Genomic DNA, 25804 nt, shown 5'->3' on the forward strand with positions numbered 1-25804 from the left:
ATCTTCTTTCATGGTAAGGGCATGATGTGTTGAGAATATTTGAGAGCTATGGATCTATGCCTTAAAGATGGATGGGTATGAGAACATGATTGACTATATGAACATTTCTAAGAGCATGTCATGTGTAAAATCAGTTTATAAGTGATCTCACCATCTATTTGAGACTACACTTTTCATCTCTAGTTACTAGTGATTTGTGAGTGTACCCCGGTATATGGAGAAGAGACCGGGGGAGCATGGCTTAAAGCAGTAAAGTGAGGCATTAGGCACATCAGAGTGAAGACTTGGCCCCAATGCTTGCCTTGAATACCAAACTTGGTAACTGGGTGGGAAGTGCTTGGCCGAGAGATTGGCAAGCATCAACACATTTCATCGACAATCATCTTGTTAGTAATTATGTTTGGAGAAAAGAAATAACACATGGCACAATTTGGTTATTGCATTTGGGGCAAAGAAATGGCATAGGCAAAGTGAAAAGGATTGCAATTGTTTGGCATGTATATATTGCCCATGCTTGGGCATTATTTGTGGCAACATTTGGATTGAGATCCGGTAGCAAGTACCCAAAAGTCATGCCAAAATTTCTTCGAAATGCAATGCCAAATTCTTATCTTGAGTCAATACATGCTATTTGACATTGGTAAGATCATTTTTGGTATGCATTGGAGACTAGTGGGATAGTTTTGACTACCTGCAAGTAGTGGAGAAAAGCTTAATTCAATCACAAACAATGCAGGATGTTTTAAAGTGGTTTGGAGTGTTAGATAGCACTACTAAATAGATTTTTAACAAGCATTAGAAATCACGATTCAAAATTTGCAAAGGCGATGAACTTTGGCATTTTCCACTGCATTGTTTTTTAGGGCAAATTATATAAAACCTTGGCCTAGTCATAAATGCCACGCTAATGGAAAAGTGATCATATAGCATGAAAGTAAATGTCAAGAGATTTCCAACAAGCCCAAGCATGCCCGGTTTGGAGACTATTTGACTAGTCAATTCAAAGTAGTTGACTTTTTCACAGCTTTGGTCAACAAGGTTAACTTTTTAAAGTTGTTTTCACACATCCTTGATCTACTCATCAAGAACATTCCAATGACCCAAATCTCATGCAAATTGGGGTTCATTTGAGTGGTGTAATAGAAAATGGACTTGTGGCACAAATCTCAAAATAGAGAGGTAGAACACACATCGAAAGTGGAATCCAATGTGGCATACACGTTCTTCTCTTCATTGTGGACATGGAAAACTAAAGCTCATCGACTCCATTTGAGTAAAATATGACCTATTCGATGTTTTGGCAGTTTTTGATCGCATAGAGTAGAGTGCTAAACCCTAATTGAGTCAAGAGGGTTTAGGGCTATTTTAAAAGAAATCATTGGGCTTCAATCCTCACACCATCACCATAAGCTTCAAGAAAATATTTCAACCTTTTCAGTCGGCGTCACTAGTTGGATCACAAGTTGTACGGGGGGCATAGTTGGGCAATTTTGGGTCTGGTATACTATTCAAGAGCCAAGGGTGATGATTGTTAGCACATTCATCCCCAGATTTTGCTCTTTTATGGTACCTATTTGGTCCCTTTTGCATGGCCCTTGATTGTGGGCTGGCCACCCCTTTTTCTAGTATTTTTCTAGGACTTTTCCCAGCCTTTTTGGCATTTTCCAGTCGGCCTTGTCCAGTAGCTCCAGTCGGCCTGTTTTGCAGCTCCAGTCAGCCAGCTTATCCCTACTATAAATAGTGGGTGTTGGCCTCTCATTGTTCATTCAGTCTTGTACATATTTTGCTCCCTCACTTATGAGACTTGTAGTGTCTCTTGCTTGGGACTGTTTTTCTTCAGTATATTCAGCATAGTTTTCTCCATATCTCTCTCTTTCTTGCACTCTCTATTCAGCACATTCTAGTGCCACTCTTCTTCTGCTCTATGCACTCTTTCATGGTATCATCACTCCCGGTTTAGCAACCTCTTTGTTGCCCCAAATTCAGCATTGTTTTTAGCATCCTCTCCTCTGCATTTTCTCTTAGATTTGCAGCCCTTTGCTACTGCGTTTTCTGGAAAACACATGTTGGTCTTTTTGCCTACAGTTTGGCTTCACCGACACAGCCATCAGGTACTTTGATGAGAATTTTCTTTTCCACATGGAGATTGGACATAAGCAGCTTGTGTTTTCAAGACAACACCCTTCTGTGTGGTGCGTTTTCCTCTCTAGTGGGCTTTTCCCTTTGCAGAGGGGGTCTGTGGTGTTTCAAGCTTTGGTGGCACTTTTGGTACCTGTGGTGGGGAGGACACTTCTACTTCAGAGTTTGTGCATTTTTTTCTTGAGATTGAGCCCAAGATTTTGTGATTGCTACACCGACTTCTCTTCATATGTTTGCTGAGTCTCCCAAGTTGGATACACCCTATGGAAGGTGAAGGTGAAATAGGCCTTGCGTGGCGTGGATCTTTGGGATTGTCTTGTACACCGGCCAATGCCACCCCTCCCACCCTTGCTTCCGGTGGTGCGACTCAGGCACAGATTGATATTTAGCAGTCAAATGACTGACACATTTTCTCCTTTCTGATGTTGAACTGTCAGGATTCTATTCTCTCTCATGTGCGTACAGCAGATGCTGCATATGAAGTTTGGAAGGCTTTTGCAGATCTCTATGAGATGGGTCAGATTTTGGCATTGGAAAAGCAACTTATAAACTTATTAGTTTCTACCTTTCCATCTTTATTTGCTTTCATCTCTCGAAGATGAAAGATCTTTGAGAGCCCAGCTTGTTGTTTGTGGCAAGGACATCTCCACAAAGGACATGGCTATTCGGCTGCTCTCTAAATTTCAGAGAGGTTTGATGCATACTTTTAGTCTCTTGTTTTTCTCCTAGTCCTGTTCCAGTTACTTGGGAGGAATTTCTCCCCTCCATTATGCAAATTGAGTCTCGCCTTTGAGGAGCGGACTAGCACCTTTGGTGGCCCTGATGGAGCTTTGGTAGTTGAGATAAAGGGAAGAATCAACAAAAGAAAGGAAAAGGGGGTTTTGACATTAACTCCAAGGATGTCGACAAGGATAAAGACAACAAATCTTCAAAGAATAAGGACATTGAATGTCATTATTGTGGCAAGAAGGGTCACAAGTTACCCCAATGTCATAAGAAGAAGCGTGATGAAGCAGCAAAGAACTCTTCCTCAACGGCGGTGTCTCAACCCAAGAAGGATGATGGCATTCTTCTCTTAGCAGGTACTCCGCGTATACTTGCTCTTGTGACTTCTCAGTGCCACGATTTTGAATTGTTGATATAGTGGTGCTACTACTCATATGACACCCCATGGATATTGGTTTGAGGACTTCACTACCAAATCAGGCGGGCCAGATCAGGCGAGATCACGTTAGGTGATTCTTCTTCCGTGCCAGTGCATGGACATGGCACTATCCCCATCTTCCATTCTGACGAGGACAAGAGGTGCTTCTCTCACGTTCTGTATATTTCAGATTTGGCTTTTAACCTTTTGTCAGTGAGTGCTCTTACAGCTCAGGGTGCAGAAGTGATCTTTTCTCGTTTTATGAGATTACCATTTGTGATAAGGTGACTGGTAGCATCTTGGCTCAGGGAGTCCAAGATAGTGGTCTCCACAAGTTGACTGCTCTGCTTTCTTTTGGTGCTTCTTCTGCTCTTTGGTTGGCATGCTCGGTTTGGCCATTTGAGCTATCAGCTTCTGCAGTGAACTTCGAAGGATGGGTTGGTTGAGGGATTACCGACAATCAAGGCTCCATCTTGTGCATGTTCCTCTTGTTTACAGGGGAAGCAACACCAAGCCGCTTTTCCAAAGGAGGCGACACACAGATCTTCGACATCACTTACTCTCATTCATGCAGACTTATGTGGTCCTGTGAGTACCGCGTCTTTGAGTAAGGCATTGTACATGCTCGTGATGGTGGATGATATTAACCAGATATACTTGGGTTTTCTTTCTAAAGAACAAGGATGAGACTTTTCAGCACTTTTGTGATTGGAGAGCTGAGGTGGAAAAAGAGAACGATTACTCCATCAAGGCTCTCAGGACCGATGGAGGGGGTGAGTTCATATCCCAGGAGTTTAAGGAATATTGCAAGACACATGGCATTCGGAGACAGCTTACTACATCATAGAATGGAGTTGCTGTGAGGAAGAATAGGACCATTATATCACATAATGGAGTTGCCAAGAGGAAGAATAGGACCATTATGGAGATAGCCCGTGCTTTGATTGAGCATTCTTCATTACCTCAACGTTTCTGGGATAAGGTAGCTTCCATTGTTGCCTACATTCAGAACAGGTCTCCTACTACTACCCTTCCCGATAAAACTCCATATGAGGCTTTCCATGGTGAGAAGGCCTCCGTTGTTCATTTTCGGATATCTAGGTGTACGACGTATGTTCAAGTGCCTAAGGAGCATCGATCCGAGTTGGACTCTCAAAGTCTCACTTTTCTCAGATACACCAAGGCATATCATCTTTATGATCCTTAGGCCAGTAAAAATGTTTGTGAGCTGTGATGTGGTGTTCGACGAGACTCGTACATCTTCAGAAGGGGGTGGTGAGCTTCTTCTTCCTTTACCTCTGTCTCCGTCTCCGCCTCCTTCTCCTCCTCCTCCTACTCCCGCTACTTCTATTACACCTCCAGCTAAGGATACTCAGTCAGATGATGATGACTCTACTCCTCCTTTGGTGAGTTTAAGCAGATATGTACCTAGTTGGTATTATCAGACACTTCGTGATTCTAGGTTACGTGAGCTTCCTTCTGCTCATCCGCGTGGCTCTCTTCCGCGTTCTCTAGAGTTACAGGGAAATAAATTCGTGAGGGCAACATGTTTGTTAATTATGCTCTTATGTCTACTATCATTAATGGTCCTTCTGATCCCACTTATGTAGAAAAGGCTCTGACACATGAGCCTTGGCATCATGCTATGCAGGCAGAGCTAGATGGTATCGAATGGAATGGCACTTGGATTTTGGTGCCTCAGCCACTGCAACATAAGGTGATTGGTGTGTGTTGAATCTTCAAATCAAAGTTTCGAGCTGATGGTAGCTTGGACAGCCACAAGGCAAGGTTGGTTTTTGCCAAGGGTTATGCTCAGCACTGCCCTGGAGTTGACATTGATGAGACCTTCACTCCGACGGCCCGGATGACGCATTCGCACAGATGGCCCATTTTTTAGATGGACGTCAAATCAACTTTCCTGAATGGAGAGCTTACACAAGAGGTTTATAGCCGCCAGGATTTGTTGTTCTGAGCAAACATGATCATGTGTACTAGCTAAAAAAGGCTTTATATGGTCTAAAGCAAGCTCCGCAAGCTTGATACCAGTGGATTAATGAGTTTTTTCAGAAGCTCGGCCTGCGCCATTCTCACGCAAATTTGAACCTTTATATCCTCCTTGAGAGGGGTTTGATTGTTATCATTGTGGTCTATGTTGATGACCTCATCTTTATAGGTTCTTATTATGTGGATCCATTTTGTTATATGGATGCTTTGGAGACAGAGTTTGAGATGACGGATCTTGGCCTCTTGCATTATTTTCTTGGCTTTGAGATTTGGTAGACCTCGAAGGGCATTTTTCTCTCTCAGCAGAAGTACACTCGAGAGATTCTCGAATGACTGGGTGCAAACTAGTATCTTCTCCTATGGATATTGGTGAGAAGCTTTCTTCACTTGATGCTTCTCCAAGGACTGATCAGGGACAATATCACATTCCTGTTGGTTTCTTGGTATGGTTGACCTACTCCCGATTGGACATATGCTTCGCAGTCAATTTATTGAGTTCCTTCTCATCCAAATCCCGTCAGCAACATTGGCAATGTGCTCTCAGAGTTCTACGTGCATGGCACACTAGATTTTGGCATATTTTTTGGCCAGGGATGCACTCTTGGGCTCGAGATCCAGATATAGAGCGTTCGACCACTGGTTGTGTTTTTTCACTTGGGTCTGGAGCCATTTCTTGGAGCAGTAAAAAGCAACCTATTGTGGCACTTTTCTCTACCGAGGCAGAGTACCGTGCAGTTTGTTATGCTACATGTGAGGCGATATGGTTGCAGAGATTATTAGAGGAGCTTGGCTGTCCTCCTACTGGATCTACTATTCTTTGGTGTGACAATCAAAGTTGCATCGCCATCGCGAAGAACCCTGTGTTTCATGCTCGTACGAAACACATTGAGATTCAATATCACTATGTTCGTGAATGGGTTCCTGCTCGAGATTTGCGTTTGGAGTATTGTCCTTCCATGGGAGAATGTTGCAAATTTGTTCACCAAGCTAGTTTCTCAGGCCTCCTTGGCTCCTCATCTTCGGATTCTCGGAGTTTGTTCAGCATCTGGTTCTGAGAGGGGGTGTTAGCACATTCATCCCCACATTTTGCTCTTTTTTATGGTGCCCATTTGGTCCCTTTTTGCATGGCCATTGCTTGTGGGCTTGCCACCCCTTTTTATAGTATTTTACTAGGATTTGTCTGAGCCTTTCTGGCATTTTCCAATCGGCCTTATCCAATAGCTCCAGTCAGCCTGTTTTGCAGCTCCAGTCGGCCAGCTTACCTCTATTATAAATAGTGGGTGCTGGCCTCTCATTGTTCATTCAGTCTTGTACATATTTTGCTCCCTCACTTATAAGACTTGTAGTGTGTGTTACTTGGGACTATTTTGCTTCAGTATATTCATCATAGTTTTCTCCATATCTCTCTCTTGCACTCTCTATTCATCATAGTTTTCTCCATATCTCTCTCTCTCGCACTCTCTATTCAGCACATTCTAGTGCCACTCTACTTCCGCTCTATGCACTCTTTCAACGATGCTAGTGAGGATGATGAAAGCTATTATGGGGATGAAAATGACTATAATACCAATGCTCGTACTACTTACAATGGAAGTTTTACCATGGATGAGAAAAATTGCATCGAAGGATGATACTTTCGATGGGAATAGTGACAATCATGAACATTCAACATGCATGGATAATGCTCAATGTAATCAAAACTATGATTATGATCTTCAAGGGAATTTGGAAGGTATCAAATATGCTTATATCTACGAGAATCAAGTTGGCTATGATTCTTCCTATGAGGTCACTCATAGCGATGAGTGACCTCATAGGAATGATTATGTCTACGAGAATCAACTTGGCTATGATTCTTCCTATGAGGTCACTCATAGCAATGATGATTGGATACATGAAAGTGAATTTGAATCTCAATGCAATCAAGGTGGCTACAATTATTTGTATGAGATAAATCATAGCAATGGTGATTGGAACAAAGAAAATAGACTTGAATCTCAGCTCAATCAAGGTGGCTACGATTCTTTGTATGAGGTCACTCATAATGATGGTGATTGGAACCAAGAAAATGGAGTTGAATCTCGACTCAACACCCTTGAGAGTGATCTTATGGACTGAATTGATGAGGATAGTGATGAAGAGGATTATGATGCTATGAAAGCAAGAATTAATGTTTATACTAAGCAACCTTCTTCAAGCATATATGGTATACAAGGAGAAGTTATATATTAAGCAAGGCCAACCGAAGGCTTTTTATCTTAAAGGAAAATGGGTGGAAATGCCTATCAAAGGCCTTTATAAATTGAGCATCAAGACAAACAACAATATGCTTTTGAAGACATAAGCAATCTTCTTCAAGCATGTATGGTATACAAGGATGCGTTATATCTCAAGCAAGGCCAACACGAGGCCTTTTACCTTCAAGGAAAATATGTGGAAATGCCTATAAAAGGCCTTTATAAATTGAGAGTCAAGTCAAAGGACAATATGCTTTTGAAGACATAAGGAGTATAGAACATTATGGTGGTAATATTCAAAGTCAAAAGGTTTTGGATGCAAAATCAAGATTTAGGTTTTCCATGATGTATGGACTTATGCATACAAGGTTATTGAAACCAATGAAAGTGCAAGCTTTTCTTGAGTATATCATGTCTACTCAAGTGGGTAGTTTATGGTTCAAAAGAGGAGAGCCATTTGCATGATTTTATTTTGCATTTGATGGTGAAGAAGTCACCTGCATGGGACTAACGGATTGGATTCATAATTGGGATGCCTATTTTCATGCTTTTCCTTGTGGCAAGCTTAACAAAGTGAAGAAAGCGACTTCTCATTCAAGGGAAGAGCAACATCTTGGTGGTTGAAGGAAATACACAAGTATGATTGGGGATTGGCCAAATTTGACATATGGTGTTGTGCAACACTTTGTGACCAACCAAGATCAAAAGTGCTTTAGAGATCGATGCATGGTATTCTCACATGAGGACTCTCTATCTAGCTATATGGGTAAATACCGGTACCTTTCCTTTTAAGGTCTTAACATCAAAGAGAAGTAAATCATAGAGGGTTTTGTTCAAATATTACACAAAGACTTCATGCAAGTATGTCAAAGTACTATAAAAATTGATGAGGACATTATTCTTGATGAGATTATGGTGTTGGCGTGACTTGTCCACATGCATACCAAAGGGTCAATCACAAAAGCGCAAGTTTTTCGAGCTAAGCGAGATAGAGATGAATGAGATGGTGGTACCCATTCTTGGTTACACTTCATGCTATAGAGGGGATGTTATGCTTCAACTCATGTTGAAAGATTTAGATATTAAAAGGGATAAAAGATATTACCCGCTTGCTCAACGTTTTGGTCAATGCATAGAGTATGTCTATGCGGTCTTTATGTACACATTGTGGGTGTTGAAATGAACACGAGACTTGTTGTAATTGCTGGACAATAAAATGCAAAGCCACATGCATATCATGAAAATTTTGGATTTCATCTTGAGTCTCGATGACACCTCTAGATTGATAAATTACTCGTGTAATGATTCCATGGAGGATGTTTTGGACTTTGATGATTGTCTTTGTAATGAGAATGTATGCATAAATGTGGATGGTGGTAGAGGTTTGGATGCATCTTTTGAGCATTCATATGCCTATGTGGTTCTAGGTGACAGATTTGCAAGATGCCTATGATGTTGATGGTTTAACATTGATTATACCTTGGCATGATTTACATTTTGAGTCATTTTGTTTTGATGTCTGTAGATGCTCTTATGAGGCCAGATATCACATCTACAAGGCATTAGTGTTTTTTCACTTTATTGGGTGTTGTCTTGATATTGTAGACTCGGTCTATGAGACATTCACACGTGGATATATTTGGGAAGCTACAAATGTTATGGTTATGCATGCTCATGATGATGGTTATACATATGTTGATATTGTCTAGAGAGACATTGATATAGTGGGCCATGCCTTGGATCATTCAAGCAATGATGTATATGAGGAGGGTGTCAGTTTGCTTATGATGGTGTATGATTCCACGTATGAGACATGCTCATTTAGCCTTTGTGGATGTCATCATAATCCATGGTTTATCGAGTCAAGGCATTCACTTTCAGATATGTCACATGTCATTTGGCATGCATGTTTTTTTATCACGGGACATGCCACTTTTGCATTTATGATTACTTGGTAGGGACAAGCCCAGTGAGCGAAGGGCAAGAACTAAGGGTACAAGCAGTGCTAATTTTTGGCCTTGTACAAACATCCAATGAACCATGGACTAAGAAACTGCCGCTGCACAAAAATCTATGTTCGGGAGACCGCCTAATGAGGTACATCTTGCACCCAAAACTGGAGTACCTTGATAGGGTTCCCTTGCGGTGGGCCACCAAGCTACAAGCCCTACGGGAGCAGGATTATCTAAAAAGCAAAGGCCCTGTCGAATATAGGAGGGATATTCCCACTTTGAGGATGGAAAGCGTATAAATTTCCCTTTGAACCTAGAATGATTGGTGGCCACTTTATTGATCACTGCAAAAATATCATTGTCATTCCCATCACTATGAGACATCGACATTCATGGAGTTCCATTTGATCCAGAGGAAGAAAGGAGAATCCAAATTAGCCTTGGATTAGGGAAAGCTAGAGAGATTATATAACACTGAGTGTAATGATTATCAAGAAGTATATCCAAAGGTCAATAGGTGTCAAAAGGTCTCAAAAGGTCATAAGGTACAATACTACTAGAGAACATTCCTTTTATAGACCCAAGATCCATGATTTCATCCTCGAAATCGAAGGGTGGTCGTGTAAAAAACACATACAAAGAGTCAAGACTATATACAATGAACCAAATGCATGACCAAGTGTCACTATCATAGAGAACCAATACCAATACATGAATCTCATGACCCTTGGGATCAAATGGAAAAGATAATAGACTCTTGTCGATGATGAGGCTAGTCCAATATCCTCCAGGGTCAAATGGAAAAGATATGAATGCTGCCCGGAAGATGAAATAATCCATATAACCACATCCACTTAGATAAAAGATAAACCCAAGCCATCATATAGACACAAAAACAATGGCCCTCAAACCACCTGGATCAAATGGAAAATGTGAAGAGCCAATGTCGATGATGGAGCTTGCCAACCCTCTTGGGTCAAACAGATAGATATAGTGCACATCACGGACCTCCGATGTTGATATAGTAGCTCCTAGGTCATAAGAAAAACTTGTAATCTATCCTCACGACCATAATGTAGATCTGACTTTCGTGGAGTCCACCGAATGTAACCATCACACATGGTCGGAATGAAAAATGATCCTGGCACAAAAGAATCATCATGTAGGCCAATACAAAGGTGTTTCAGAGGTGCATCTTGAGTGTCGTTTCACATAATCATCCACCATACATCTCACGTGGCATGAAATGCACCCAAAGATGAATATTGCAACTCCAAAGATCATAGGATCATGTAAACACCCATGGAAGCCAAATGAACTTATCTCGAGGTTAACCTCATGTAGAATCAAATGGAAACCCATGCCATCTGGCACCCTTGTAGCTCTACTCGAAAAGACAAAGGCATGATCCACTGCATCTATATGTGCATGAGTATGAGCCGACCCATGAACTATATCCTCATGTGCAAGACCCTCTATGTGTGTATGATCATCTAAGATATCAACATAATCATCAACATCATCATAGTCATCACTAAAAAATGAAGAGGTATCCTCACATGAAAGATAAATGGTATCATCTCCTAAATCATCATCTATGGCATCCCCAAGGCCTCCAAGGTCATCCTCATAAACATGGTCTATCTCTATCTCAATGATGCCCCTATGTGACCATAATCCCATGTTAAATCTATCTCCAATAGTATAGGATCTAAGGAGATGTCCAGATCAAATGAAAATCTCTCAAAATCTATACCATGTGATCTACTATGGATATGATCGTCATCCGTCAAATCAGTGACCATGTCATCCTCACAATCTCTAAAATCATCATCATGATCATGGTCCATATCCATCAATGGAATCCATATATAACCTATATCCAAAGATAGGTCAATCTCTCTAGTCACTGGATCTAGGAAAATACCCAAATCAAATGCGAATCTCTTTAGATCCATATGCATAATCTTTTCTCTCCTATGAAGCCTCGCCTCAACAAAATCATCACTATGCTCATGTGCAATTCCTGACTGTCCAAGTACATGCACTAAACCCAAATGAATGCTGCCAGGTATGCTATGAGAGCTAGGAGTAAAGATAAATTCATAGATATCTCCATGAATAGAATATCTAAAAGAGTAGCGTAACTCATCTAGCACTAGAAACTTTGGTCTATGCTCCTCATGCACTATTGTATGCTCATCAACATGTGAAGTATCAACATCCCGAATCTCACACTTAAATGGATGCATCACTAGTCAAGAGTTGATCCCCATGATAGTCTAATGCATCACTATGATGCGCTCGAAGGTAGATGGACATAGGTGTATCATCAATCACAATTCTCAAAAAGCTCGCTGCCATCCCTCCAATCAAGATCATGCCCACATGATCTAACTCACATACATCACTCTCGCTATCACTATCACATACATCATCATCATGTGCATATATGTCAGTGGCAACATGTGCTCATGTATCACTATCATCATGTGTATGTATGTATGGTACATCAATATCATCATGTGTATGTGTGCACGATACATCATCATAAGTATGTGGGTGTAATACATCATCATGTGTATGTGTACACGATACATCATCATAAGTATGTGGGTGTAATACATCATCATCTATGCCGATGTTGATGCAATTTACATCCTCAAGAACATAATCACAACTACTCAATAATGTAGGACACTCAAATAAGCGACCATAGAAGTCATCCCAACTCATAAAATTTGATCCATTTCCCTCCAAGAAATATCTCAATAACTAACAATCCAAGGATCGCTGAATGTGCCAATCTCTCTCATCACATAGATGTCAAACATGTATAGACAATAAACTCCGCAACTCCATCCTCCATCTATGGCTTAAATGAACTATCACCTCGTCATGTGAAATAGATGATGAAGGATTCGATGGTCGAAGTCTGGATGTCCCAAATATATGCACAAAGTCGACAAAAGTGATGTATAATCTGATCATGTCGAGTAACCCATGGTTTTGTGTACGAAGAATCCCAACTAAGAATCTAGCATCACGCATGCATCCCCAATCATGAAGAGTCACAAGATGATGTCGTTGTTGAAGAAAGAAAGGACCGTGCAAGTAGTAGACGGTAATGATAATAAACCATGGCTACGTGTGAACACTACCCGATGCTCAAAGCGTGTGAACAAGGGCTACAAGGAAACACCGTGTGTGAATGCACCCAAACTAAGTGCTAATGTTGAAGCAAAACCATGGCTTAGCTTGCTTTGGTAGATTTCAGTTGAGAGGTTCATGCTCAATGACGCCAAGATGTGAACTTATTGATGTGCTTGCTGAAGCAAAACCATGGCTTCGAGCTACTGCACTGAATGATGTTGCTTAGCTACTTGTGATATTCTACGTTGCGCTCTCTTGTGAGGTCTGCGCTGCGCATATGTAGGGGAGAAAAAAAAAAGAAACGAATGTCCATTTTGTTGCGAGATGAGCCTCCTAGAAGGAGAAGGCGATGAAGCCAATACTATTTTCTGCTGAAACCAATACTATTTTATGCTTGTGTGCTGAAGGCGGCGATGAAGCCGATACTATTTTCTGCTCACCGTTTGCATACGACGCCCATGCTTGTTGTTCATGAAGAGACCTTATGCGTGTCGACCAGCCGCCCTTCCCAGCAAAACATTGATTGAAGCGCTCCCTCCTGCACATGCTGTTGAGGCGGCTGGTCTTGCTGATGAACGTTTGATTGTGCAAAGCTTGCAAAAGCGATGACGGCTAGCTCACCACACGACGACTGCAAACTATTTCTTTGACTCGTGTCCACTCTTCAAGTTACAATCCACTTGCTCAGAACAGACAGCCCAGTGTATCGATCCAAGTCTTCGAAGGAGAGCGGACCAGAACCAGAGATAGCAACCTGCTCGGGAAGTTCGAGCTCTCTGGAATCCCTCCTGCTGCCCCTAGAAATGTGTAGTCCTAAATGATTTCCAAACCTCCTTTGCGGCGATGATTGAATGCTTTTCCCAGAAACAAAGTTGCTTGCGCTTCTCTCACTGTTGCTTTCTTTGTTGAAGCAAACAATGGCCTGAGATGAAATGAAAACCTCTAGTGGCCTGGAGCTATGCTGAACTCTACTTGTGCACACGACGTTGAGTTGGTTGGTGGTTTGCTGCTGAAGGATTCACTTCGCTTCTTCACATTAACCAAATGCTCTTGATGGCACTCACAAGCTCGGAGAAATGTAACCATAACTTGCTTTGGCTTTAGCTGAGGATGAGACCTCTAGTTATGCACAGACTCTTCTGGATTTTTCAATATTAGTTGATGACATATTTTCCTTTTAACAGCTAGCTTTTCCTTTAAATAACTAGCTTGTGGTGGGGCAAGGAAGGACATAAATCTGTTTTGGAGTCTTCCTATACAAATTCCAAATAATACACTTTTGTTTGCTAGAGCACATGTGCTACCAATTGATCATCAATCTTTTGCAAGCACACATGGTTATTCCAGCTACATTCCATGTCTGCGCTAACTGCTTTTTAGCATCTCTTACTTGCTTGTTGTAAATCCTTGAAAGAAATTGGAAACTCACGGCTTAATGATGCCAAAATCCAAGTTCCAAATTGTTTGCTCTCTCAACCAAACTCTAAACTATTGCTTGGAGATCTTCACACTCAAGAAACCTTGTACGCAAGTTAATAGAACCCTGTGGTGTATTGGGCATACTGACTCATACCAGTGGACTGGGTTCAATTCCGTATAGGGCCATACTTGCAAACACAGTATTACCCAACAAAGTTTCTGAATTTCTACACTTGAAATTGTAAAGCTTGTACACTTTTGCTGCATCAACTAGTCTTGAACATGCTCTTTGCATAATATTGATGCCTAGATCTGTAATAGAACAACATGCTATACATTTTCTTGATGGAAATGTGCTAAAGTGTTGCAGTCGAGAATATGTGTTGCTTGCAAACACTGTCTTTTCAACATTTTTCTTGTTGCCTTTACTTGCAATACATCAAGATTTATACACTAATATGTGTAGATTTTTACTACTCCAACAGATTTGTAATCTTTGTCCAACTTTATTATAAGAAAGTGACAAGATTAGAAAGATAAGATCAAGAATCACTTACCGTATCTGTTTTTGCATCAAGATTTAATTTCAGCATAATAAACTTAGCATAATCTGTAAACTTCTGTTTTGCACTGTAGATCTGCACTATTCTTAAAAATCTGCACCAATCCTTGAAATCATGTATCAATTGCACATAAAATCTTGAAATCTGTACCAAGATTCTACACACTTTCTTGAAACTGTATCAAATTTCTGCATACTTTCTCGAGAATGAACCAAAATTCCGTATAGTAATCTGAAAACTCTGCACAACAACCTTGATTTTTTGCACCACAATCTTCTTCTTGCAATGCTTCTCCCAAAGAACTCAAGATTTGGGAATCTAGGATTTGATCTTGAAGAAATTAGGCCTGAAGGATTGATATTTGAAACCATAGGCTCTCTAAGTAAGATAGTGGAAGAAAATCACTCAATATTTGTTACTAAAATCTCTGCAAATCCTAATTTTAAAAATCAAGAAAATCAAGATCAATAAGTTCAAGAAATCAAACAATAAAGTGGATTAGGATTCTAAAAATAGTGATTAATACAAATTTAAAAATGATTAGCAGAAGTCTCATAGCTATTCTTGTCAAAATAAGAAATTAGCAAATCTGAAAACTGTGTAATTTAATCAATTTCAAAAATGATTGACACTAATCTTGATCAAAAAAAAGCATTTCAAAAAACTGAGTTAACAGTAATCCGAAAATGATTAATCTTCTAGTCAAAGCATAAAGATCTAAGCTTTGATACCCAATGAAAGAAAGGATCATCTAGATTAGCTTAAATTAATCTTAAATTATCTTAATTAATCTTAGATTAAGAAAAGCTATAGAGATTAGCACTAAGTGTAATGAGTATCAAGAAGTATATCCAAAGGTCAATAGGAGTCAAAAAGGTCTCAAAAGGTACAATACTCCTAGACCACATGCCTTTTATATTTCCAAGGCCCATGTGCCCTAATTCCACATGTAAATGATCCTAAGCCCATGTTCCTAGGCCCATCCCATGTGCATCTGCATCCTAAGAACAATTTGTTACATCCAGGCGATCGTGTGAATCATCATTTTGGTAGATTATTAGATGGAGCTTCCTTCAATGCATATGGTTATGCATGTATGCATATAGATCACTAGTACTTTGGACTTCTATTTGACCTAGGAGATTATGTAATGCTTAAGGATGCATGGCTACATCATCTTTTTGACCCAGGTAGCATTATGTTTTATAACTAGGGAGTTGGTTCATGGAGTTTTCCATTTGATCCAGGAGACTACGAGGACCTTTTGATGTTGATGTTATTTATGCATCGACATTCATGGTTTTCCATTTGATACTGGTGGTAACTCAGTTTATTATATAGGATCATAGACTATTGTGCGCTTACTATGGTCTATGACTCTACATATTGTGGGTCGATTTTGGTTTGTTTTACACAACCACCCTTCGATTTCGAGGACGAAATCATTTTAGGAGGGGATGGTTTGTAATGTAAGAAATTATGTGCTTGGTTTTACTACACATGCACATGTGGGATGAGGGCCTACACACATGATATAGGGCATATGACTTGGGTTTTTGAGCAGCCCATATTGTGTGAAAGGTCCTAGGAGTAAGTGACTATATAAGTCGCTTATGGGATAGTTTGTGGATCTTTTACATCTTTGACATCTTTGGAAATATTAACCATTGGGTTATCTTCTTATCTAGATCAATCTTCCATGGCGAGCTTCTCCCTTCTTGAGAATCTAGGATGGTAACCTACACCTTGTTATATACTCCAAGTATTAAGTGGGCTACTATCTTGCAAATATTTATATCCATGTTGTCTAGTTCTATGTCTTTGCAAAAACGTTGGGAGACCAAGAACTATGGATATATTGTATTGCATAACAATCAACTCAAAATGTATCCAAAAACGTTGGGAGACCAAGAACTATGGATATATTGTATTGCATAACAATCAACTCGAAATGTATCCAAAAGTCATAATTTTTACTCTCTTAAATCTATTGCAATGGTCCGTTTATCAGAAGTATATAGACCTCCATCACGAATCTAAAGTCTAAACAAAAAATTCTCAATTAAAGTTTCTAATGTTATACAAACTAGTTCTTCATAATTTTGACTTTTCAAATTTCACTCTTTCAATGCAACACTTTTTATTATCACCAAAAAAACATCTAGTTCCTATCTCTCTAAAGACTATATTCAATAAAACATCTAGTTCCTATCTCTAAAGACTATATTCAATAAAACATTTCTTTAAAGTTTTCACTAGACCTTGTCATATAGCTAAGCTAGGTAAAATTTTATTACCTTATCCCCTTGTTTGTAAACTCCTTCTAAATATTAAAATATATCCTACTATTTATTCTTGGATGGATGTAAAAATTCCATACTATATTATATAAATAAAAAAATAAGTTTTTAAATCTATAAATTCTGATAGTAAGAAATATCCTAAGAGCTATGTTATGTAGAATAAGGTAGTTTTCTAGGGACTAGATTGATCACTTTTTCCTTCATAGTGCACTCTAGGTAAATTAATTCTACATAATGATCCCATTTGTATGTAGAGATTCCTCCTTGCCTTGATTGAATAGAAAAGTTAAGCATTCATCCTCCTTTTTAGAAACTCTTAGAGATAGTAGATCCAAGGACACATCTCTAGTTTATTTAAAAATGCATTACGATCCTCATTCTTGATCAAATCTCGCTAACTTGTGTTCTTATAGCTCTTATGGCAAAATGGTGTGACACTAATAAGTTTATCAAATGTTCTTTATTCAATCAATGTCTATTAAAACTTCCTTATCTTTAGAAAAACCACTTTAGTATGAGTAAGAGTACTATCATGTCTTTCATCTATTACCTCACACTAAAGCTCTTGATACTCTCTTGTCTTGACCATAGGCATTGACCATAGGCAAGTCATTTATTTCCCTTTCGAATATGCCAATAGAATCATTCCAACCTAATCCACCTCTTTTTATCTAAAAACTTATTTTTCCCCCTAATAGTAATACTATTAAAAAACATATGAATTAATGATTTTAAAATATATTTACCACTTTGTAATATACATTTAAGAAATGAATCTTACCCTTTCACGCATGTTTTTTTCTTCTGCTTGCAGTAGTTGCATCTACATCATCCAATATATAAACAATTGCAAATGAAGCTTTTTTTAAAACGTTATTTTAATGGACACTTTTTCTTATTTATAAATCCGTACATTGAAGTGCAAAAACCACTTGCCTTCCTGCCTCTTATCTTGTTGAGTGCAATTTCAAGTCGAGTTTCGATCTTTTGAATCTCATTGAGATTCATAAATATGAGATTCTCACCCAACATGCCACTGTAAAATTCTCAAAACAAAATGTCATATAATGAAACTTGCTTGAAACATTGTGACTTATAAATATACAAATGCTTTATAATGAAAACTTGGTTAAGAGTAATTATACAAAAGTGTTTAGGTACCTTTGCAGATTCTTGACGTAGCATATTTGCTCCCTTAACAGAACAACTTCACGTCTCCAATACTATTTCAAAAAAAAAATTAATTAAGACTCTAAATTTATTCAAGATAATAAGATTATCATATGATGTGTGTGTTATGCATGTACTATTGTATAGAGCATATTTCTCAATGATGTCACCATAGAATAAATAATGAGAAGGTGGCTATCCCACATAAGGTACTGATAAATATTGTGTTGTGTGTTCTTTTCATTGAATGGTACTATATGGCCCCCTAGTTATGAAATGAACATATATCCACCAATCAAGCATGAGCATATAGAAATGAACACATATCCACCAATCAAGCATGAAATTGAGTAGTATATGTATGAACTCACTACAAAGCAGTGCTTCATTTGAATTATTAGCTAAAGAACATGGATATGTTTTTTTTATAGACAATGAGAGAGAGAGAGAGAGTGTGTGTGTATATGCTTTTACTCACAACTATCCATTTCACTTCAATAAAAGATTCTTTTAAATAAACAAATATGCAATCAATGTAAAAAATTATGATAATCAATGATATCTCAAAACCAATTTTGAGTGTGTGTGTGTGTGTGTGTGTGTGTGTGTGTGTGACAGAGAGAGAGAGAGATACCCTGTATATGCTTTTTACTAACAACTATCCATTTCACTTGAAGAGAACTTCAAACAAAGATCCTTTTGAAACAAAGACTATGCATTCAATTTAAGAACTTATGATAATAAATGATATCTCAAAACCAATTTTGAGAGAGAGAGAGAGAGAGAGAGAGAGAGAGAGAGAGAGAGAGAGGCTCATAAATGCTTTTACTGACAACTATCCATTTCACTTCAATAGAACTTCAATCAAAGAGCCTTTTGAAACAAAGAATATGCATTCATCAATGTAAGCACTTATGATAATAAATGATATCTCAAAACCAATTTTGAGCTTGTTCTTACCATTCTTAAATTAGAAATTGCAATTTCTTTAAAACTCTAGTACTAATATATGTTATGAAACAAGTTGATCCTCAACAATATATAATACAAGGATTTTATAATATACATTCAAAAAATCTTTGTTTGCAAACTAAGTGTGTTGCGATGAGTGCTATAAACTTATATCATCCCATACTCTATTGTTCATAGAGTAGAGTGAAGATAAACAATAAATTACCGATTGAATTTGTTGTAAATTATAAGGAGAATAATTGAGATATATCCATTTTTTGGTAGGATAGGCAAAATGTTATTCCTTTGAGGGAAGTTTATCGTACCTTATATAGCATGTAGGATATATGAGGATAGTTTATTAGAATTAATTATTGTGTCCTACCTAATAATAGCAAATATTTTAATAACTACCTCTAATAATTAGTTTTTCCTACCTAATAATAGTAAAAAAATTAATATTTACCTAGTAGGCATATTGTGGAATGATTTGCTTATTTTTTAGAAGCATTATTTCACAAATAGTGATTTGATCAATAGAGTGATCTTATACCTTGTACATGATAAAATGGTACTTGGGTTTGAGGATATAAAAAAGTGATTTTTAGTAATATCTACCTAGTAAGAATAATGTGGAACTATTTTATTATCATATAAAGGCATTATTAAAAAATAGTCATTTGAACAATAGAGTGCTCATGTACCATCTACATAATCAAGTGTTATGAGGGTTTGGAGAGATATGTAATCCTAATAGTGTCTTCAAAAAGAAGGTTTCGTTTTATCTATTAAATAATTAAACGTTACAAGAATTAAAAGTCCTTTCAATGCTTATTCTTTCAAAAATCCATAAGTTTCTTTGAGCATAAGAGATCATTCCAAGGACTACTCAAGAAATTTCTCACATAAGTGCGTAAGGACTCAAGAGTTTAATGATCATTTTAAGAAGTCTTGAGGACTCAAAATTCAAAAAAATAAAGGATAATTAAATACCGTTTTAGTGCATATGGTATGCAAGATTTTAAAAAACATGAATGATTATATATACATACATACATATACTCTTAATAAAAATTAAACCGTATAAACTTTATACTTATTTGCATCTATTTAAAGAAATACTATACATATAAGAAATATCCAAAGAAAACTATCTTTTAGCCTTTTTGTCAATACATTTTGAGAAGAACAATATCAACTATGTCTTCCACATCAACTCTAGTACAGCTTCGAAAGCCACTCTAGTATGTCTTCCAAAGCCACTCTAGTATGTCTTCTAAAGCCACTCTAGTATATTTAAATCCACATGTGATTTCTTGTTAACTAGAAAGAAATCTAAATACAATACAAATCATACCAATGTGAGAAGTTATACTTGACTCGATAAAAAGCTTTGTTCTAAATATTCAGCTAGTTGTTTTTCAACTTCTTGTCTTTCAGATAAACTTAGTCTACAAGGTGGCTTACTAATTGGCTTTTAATCCTTTATTAAAAATTCTATAGGATGATTTTTTCCTCTATTCCAAGTTAAACCTTTTGGTATTGTTTTCGGAAAATATTTTTTTAAATTCTTCTAATAAAATTTTCAAAGAAGAATTAACTACTTCACAAATAATTGAATCAAGATTTTCACCATTCTTTTTAGATTATGGCATTACATAACAAAAAAACATTTGTTCTATTTCATTGTCTTGATAAAGCTTTTGAAGCTCAATATTATATAACAAAGTAGAAGACGGTACATTTTTCTCTCCTTGCAATTTAATTAATTTTGCTTTGTGCTCAGATGTTAGAGTATTATGCAAATAGCTTATCAAAAGTGTTTCCCCCAATGAAAATAACCATTCTCTCCCAAGAATTACATCTACAGTCAACATACGCATCACTTGAAAATCTAAAAGTGCTTGAGACTCTTGCATTTTTATCTCAAGTTGATTTACCACAGTATTTCACTCGTCTTTATCATAGCCATTGGGACTAATGATACTATATACTTATGAGAACTTGGGAATTGAGACAACTTAAGTTTCTTAACCAAGTTGTACTTTAAAAAGTTATGTGTGTGGTCCAAATGATGGTTTCCACAAAGATTTTGCCACCATACAAAAATGCTTTTCAAGAGAATGACAAACCTCGACCGATTTATATTTAGGAGAATCCTTAAGTGTCCACACTTGAATAGTGTGCACTTATTGGGAGTGCACACTTTAATAGTGTGCACTCCCAATAAGTTCTTATCCTTGGGACTTAGAACAATTCTTTTTATCATGTCTCGGCTCAAGACAAAAGAAACAAAGTTTTTCTTTAATCACCCTCTCAAAATCTTACTTTTTCAAAAACTTACTAGGATTTTTGCTTTTTTGAAGGTTTTCCCTTTTTAAAGAAAAAACCCTTTTCTTTTTTAGAGCTAAAATTTTCTCCATGAGGCTTATATGAAAAATTCTTATCTTTTTCTTTACAATTGCCATTACCCATGGTACCATCAAAATGTCTTACAAATCTTATAGCCTCATCTAAGTTTTTTGGCTCTTTGGAGAGAACTTCTTTCTTGTACTCTCTTTTGAGGCCTCTAATGAAGCCTCTTACTTTTTGAAAATTATCTATGGCCTTACATTTTAAGACAATTTCTCTATAGCAAGCTATACATTGAGTGAGATTTAAATTCTTTTATTCCATAGAAGAATTAATCCACTCCTCCCAATTTTGATCTTCTTCATTTTCAGGAAGATATTCTTGCAAGAATAATTCCTTAAATAAATTCCAAGAATCGGGTACTTTCCTAGCTTTCGCTAAACTCATCTACCACTTATAAGCTTTGCATTGTAAGGATAGGCTAGCTTCAATGGAGCGGTTATAATCAGACACATTTCTTAAAAGATACAAATTTTGTAATTTTGGTAGAAAAATATGAATTGCATCTTTATTTCTCTCCTTCTCTTCTCCACTAAAAGTAGGTACCTTCAAAACTTTGAATACCATACCCTAGTAATATTGTATTAACACATCTATGTTGATGTTAAGCCATGAAATCACAATAGAGAGAGAGTTACAATGGCATGAAAGCATAGTAGAGAGAGAGGAGAGAGGGAAAGTGAGTATGCAGGCCATAAGCTCATAGTAGAGAGAGAAAGAAAGAAAGAAAGAAAGATATAGTAACGTCTGCAAAAGGCCAAAATTGGCCTATGAGACAAACAAGTAGTACAATGATGTTCCTCCAGTCATCAAGAGGAAAATGTGGAGTAATAAAATGTACAAGTATGACAACACGACCCTAGGGGACTCAATGGTGGTGTACAAATGAGAGGGTGTGGATGGAGTACTAGGGCTACTAATGCATCTCTATATGCTGAAGGGGTGATACAAGTATGATATGTTATCTACTCCTAACTCCATCCAGTCCCATAGTCTGGGTATAATATGTCATACATCCAATCTAAGGATGCCGTAAATGTCTGGAACATACATCTTGGATCAGAGCAAAAATGTGCCAGCTGCTCCTGGACCTCTTGCTGGTGTCGAGACCGGATGGCCGCAATCTCTTTGTGTGGTGTAACCATGGTGTCTGGTATCCGGCTAGTCTAGGTCGTCGCCTAGCTCGAATCTCCTCCGCTTCGCTAAGATGTCACTCCCAATGTGTGTGGCTGGGCTACTGGTGCCAATCTCTAGAAGAAGTCAGTCAACTAGGACTGTCTTCCTTTGCTATGATGTGTGGGTTTCTGAAGTAAGATCTCCCTGTGTCTCTGTAGTGCTAGTAGTAGTCTGCCTAGCTGTCTCTCGTCCGATCTCTCCCAGATCTGTCTAAGTGATGTGGTCCCTCTAAAAACCTCAAGATAGCATGCCCTCATCTCCTGCAGAGAGTCCACAGAGTAATATGGTGAATGTGAATGTTTGTTTGGAAACAAGAGCAAGTGGAGTAATGGCAGAATGTGGGATAACATGTGACTATTCGGAGTGTGTTGTATGGGATTCAAAAGTTATGGCAGTTACACGTTCCAAAGCAAAGCTAAAGTCTCCATTGGATTGGGAGGAACAGAAGGATGTTCGTGAAGAAGTAACTGAAGGAATTTTGGATGCTCAACAGAAAGAGGAAATGCAGCAAAGAAAGAAGAAATCCTTGGATAAGGAGGAGCATAAGGAGGATAAGTCAGAAGCATTGTTTCAAGAGTTGTTGAATAGTCCTATCAGTTTTACATTGGATCAGTTGCTTTCATTGGTTCCGATGTTTAGGGATCGAGTTTATTCGGCTATGGGAAAGTCGAAGGTGTCTGGAATCCGGGCTGTGTTGAATCAAAGTGTGGGCAGTCATCAGATTAGTCCAGAAGATGTGGATTTCACTGTTCCCACAGTTCAACTGGATTTTGATGATCGGAGATTTTCAATAGTTTTTTTGGATGGCGGATCCGGAGTCAATATTTTGTCAGAATTGGAGTTTTTGAAGATGAAGAATGTTCAGCTTGAGCCAGCACCATTTCAAGTACGCATGGCGGATCAAAGTCGGGTTCAACCTATTGGGATGCTGAGGAAACAAGCTCTTATCATACAAGGTTTGCAGTTTCCAGTAAATTTTGTTGTTTTGCGGATGAAGGATGATACAAATGCATATTCAATGCTGTTAGGAAGGCCATCGTTTAGAACAGCAAAGCTCAAGCAGGATTGGGAGAAGAATGTGGTCACATTAAAGAAGGGTAAGAAAGTGATTACAATACCAATGGGGTCTAAGCAGGAGCTGTTAAGGGCAGTGAAGCCAATGATGGCACAACCAATTAGTTTGGCAGAAGAAGTTGAGGATGATGAGGAAGATAATTTTTTGGCAGCCAATCCAACAGTGGTTCCTGTTTTTGAAGTGGATGTGGAACGGATTCTTGATAGATATGTTGATTATCCGATTCAGGAGAATGCGTTTTGTCAAACAGTTGACAGTACTTCCGAGCAGATTCCGCAGATAAAGGAAGAAAAAACTGATGATGGTGACAAGGTGGAAGAAGTTGATGATGCTGCAGAGATCGCGCCTAAGGAGGTAATAATTAGAGCAGAGTTCTTGTATGATAAATTGATGGAGAAGGTTTCCAGAGTGAAGGAGGATGATTTGCAAGATTTAAATTTGGGATCTGTGGAGAATCCAAAGGTTGTCAAAGTGAGTGTCAACCTAGATGATGATTTCAAGGCCAATTTAAAGGTGTTGTTGCAGGAATTCATGGATGTGTTTGCTTGGGATTATTCTGATTTGAAGGGTATGGATCCCCAGGTGTATAGGCATCAGATAAATTTAAAGGAGGATGCGGTGCCTGTGATTCAGCAAAGGTACCGAATGAATCCGAATTACGCCAAACAGGTGAAGGAAGAGTTGGATAAACTTCTCAATGTTGGATTTATCATCCCAGTGGATAAAGCAGAGTGGTTGTCCCCAATTGTGGTGGTGCCAAAGAAGTCAGGGAAAATCCGAGTTTGTGTGGATTACAAAAAGTTGAATGCAGCAACCATTGCAGATCCATTTCCATTACCATTCATTGATTCAGTTTTGGATGATGTTGCAGGACATGAGATGTATAGCTTTCTTGATGGATTTTCTGGCTATAATCAGATTCCAATGGCAGAAGAGAACATTGAGAAGATAGCTTTTATTACTGAATGGGGAGCATTTGCTTATACAGTGATGAGCTTTGGGTTGAAGAATGGGCCACCTTCATTTTCAAAAGCAGCTTTTAAAACTTTTGAACCATATTTGACAGAATGTATGCGGATTCTCATGGATGATTTTTTAGTTTTTGGGGAGAAGATTAAATATTTGGCGCATTTAAGGAAATGTTTGGAGAGGTGCAGGATGTTTAGAATGGCTTTAAACCCACACAAATGTGCTATTGCAGTTCAAAAAGGAAAGCTACTGGGTCACATCATATCCAAGGAGGGGATGTCAATTGATGCTGACAAGATTAGTGCAATTCAGAGGGCAATAGCACCGAATAATTTGAAGGCAATTATGTGGTTTCTTGGTCAAACTAAATGGCATAGCCGTTATTTGAGATATTTGGCTGATGTGTGTGCACCTTTTGTCATTTGACCAAAAAGGATGTGAGTTTTGTGTGGGGTGAAGCACAGGAAAAAGCCTTTTAGATTATCAAGAAAATGGTGGTAGTTTCACCTATCCTTCAACCACCAAATTGGGAGTTACCTTTCCATATTTATGTGGAAAATGGTGGTAGTTTCACCTATCCTTCAACCACCAAATTGGGAGTTACCTTTCCATATTTATGTGGATGCGTTGGATATGGCAGTCGAAGCTGTTTTGATGCAGGAGAAGGTTCCAGGATGGTTTAGACCAGTGTATTATGCAAGTAGAATGTTAAATCCAGCCGAAAGGAATTACACTGTCACAGATAGGGAAGCTAGGGGAATGATTTTTGCATTGGAAAAATTCAGGCATTATTTGTTGGGAAACAAAGTTGTTTTTCATGTGAATCGTCAAGCTCTGTTGTTTTTGGATAAACCAAAGCTGGAAGGAAAGCTTGCAAGATGGATGCTTTTGTTACAGGAATTTGATTACACTGTAGTGCATACTCCTAGAAATCAGCATGCAGTGGGGATTATTTGAGCAAGCTAGAAAATATCTCAGATACATCAGGGGTGTCGGATGAATTGCCAGATGCGGAATTGTTTCAGGTTCAAGGTCAAGCATATGACAACTGGTATGACCAAATGGTTCAGTTTTTGACCGATGGGGTATTACCTTCCAACATGACAGCTGATCAGAGGAAGAAGTTTGTTCTAAGGA

At 38.3% G+C, this 25804-nt stretch overlaps 1 protein-coding gene across 2 annotated transcripts in view; it reads right to left on the minus strand.

Annotated features, from left to right (window-relative positions):
- LOC147622819 (agamous-like MADS-box protein AGL11) overlaps nt 1-25804 on the minus strand; it is a 69024-nt gene that overhangs the window by 13356 nt on the left and 29864 nt on the right. The window contains exons 3-5 of one of the 2 annotated variants that reach the window (XM_086822703.1): nt 18076-18137; nt 17851-17950; nt 17696-17737 (exon numbers count right to left, since the gene is read on the minus strand). In XM_086822703.1, coding sequence (XP_086678829.1) covers nt 17696-17737; nt 17851-17950; nt 18076-18137 — 204 coding nt within the window. The remainder of the gene's footprint in view (nt 1-17695; nt 17738-17850; nt 17951-18075; nt 18138-25804) is intronic. The other variant, XM_086822704.1, reaches the window with a different exon arrangement.

The sequence above is a fragment of the Cibotium barometz genome, chromosome 28 (genome assembly GCF_041138505.1).
Source record: "Cibotium barometz isolate CiBa-2024 chromosome 28, ASM4113850v1, whole genome shotgun sequence".
In the NCBI taxonomy this organism is placed as follows: domain Eukaryota; kingdom Viridiplantae; phylum Streptophyta; class Polypodiopsida; order Cyatheales; family Cibotiaceae; genus Cibotium; species Cibotium barometz.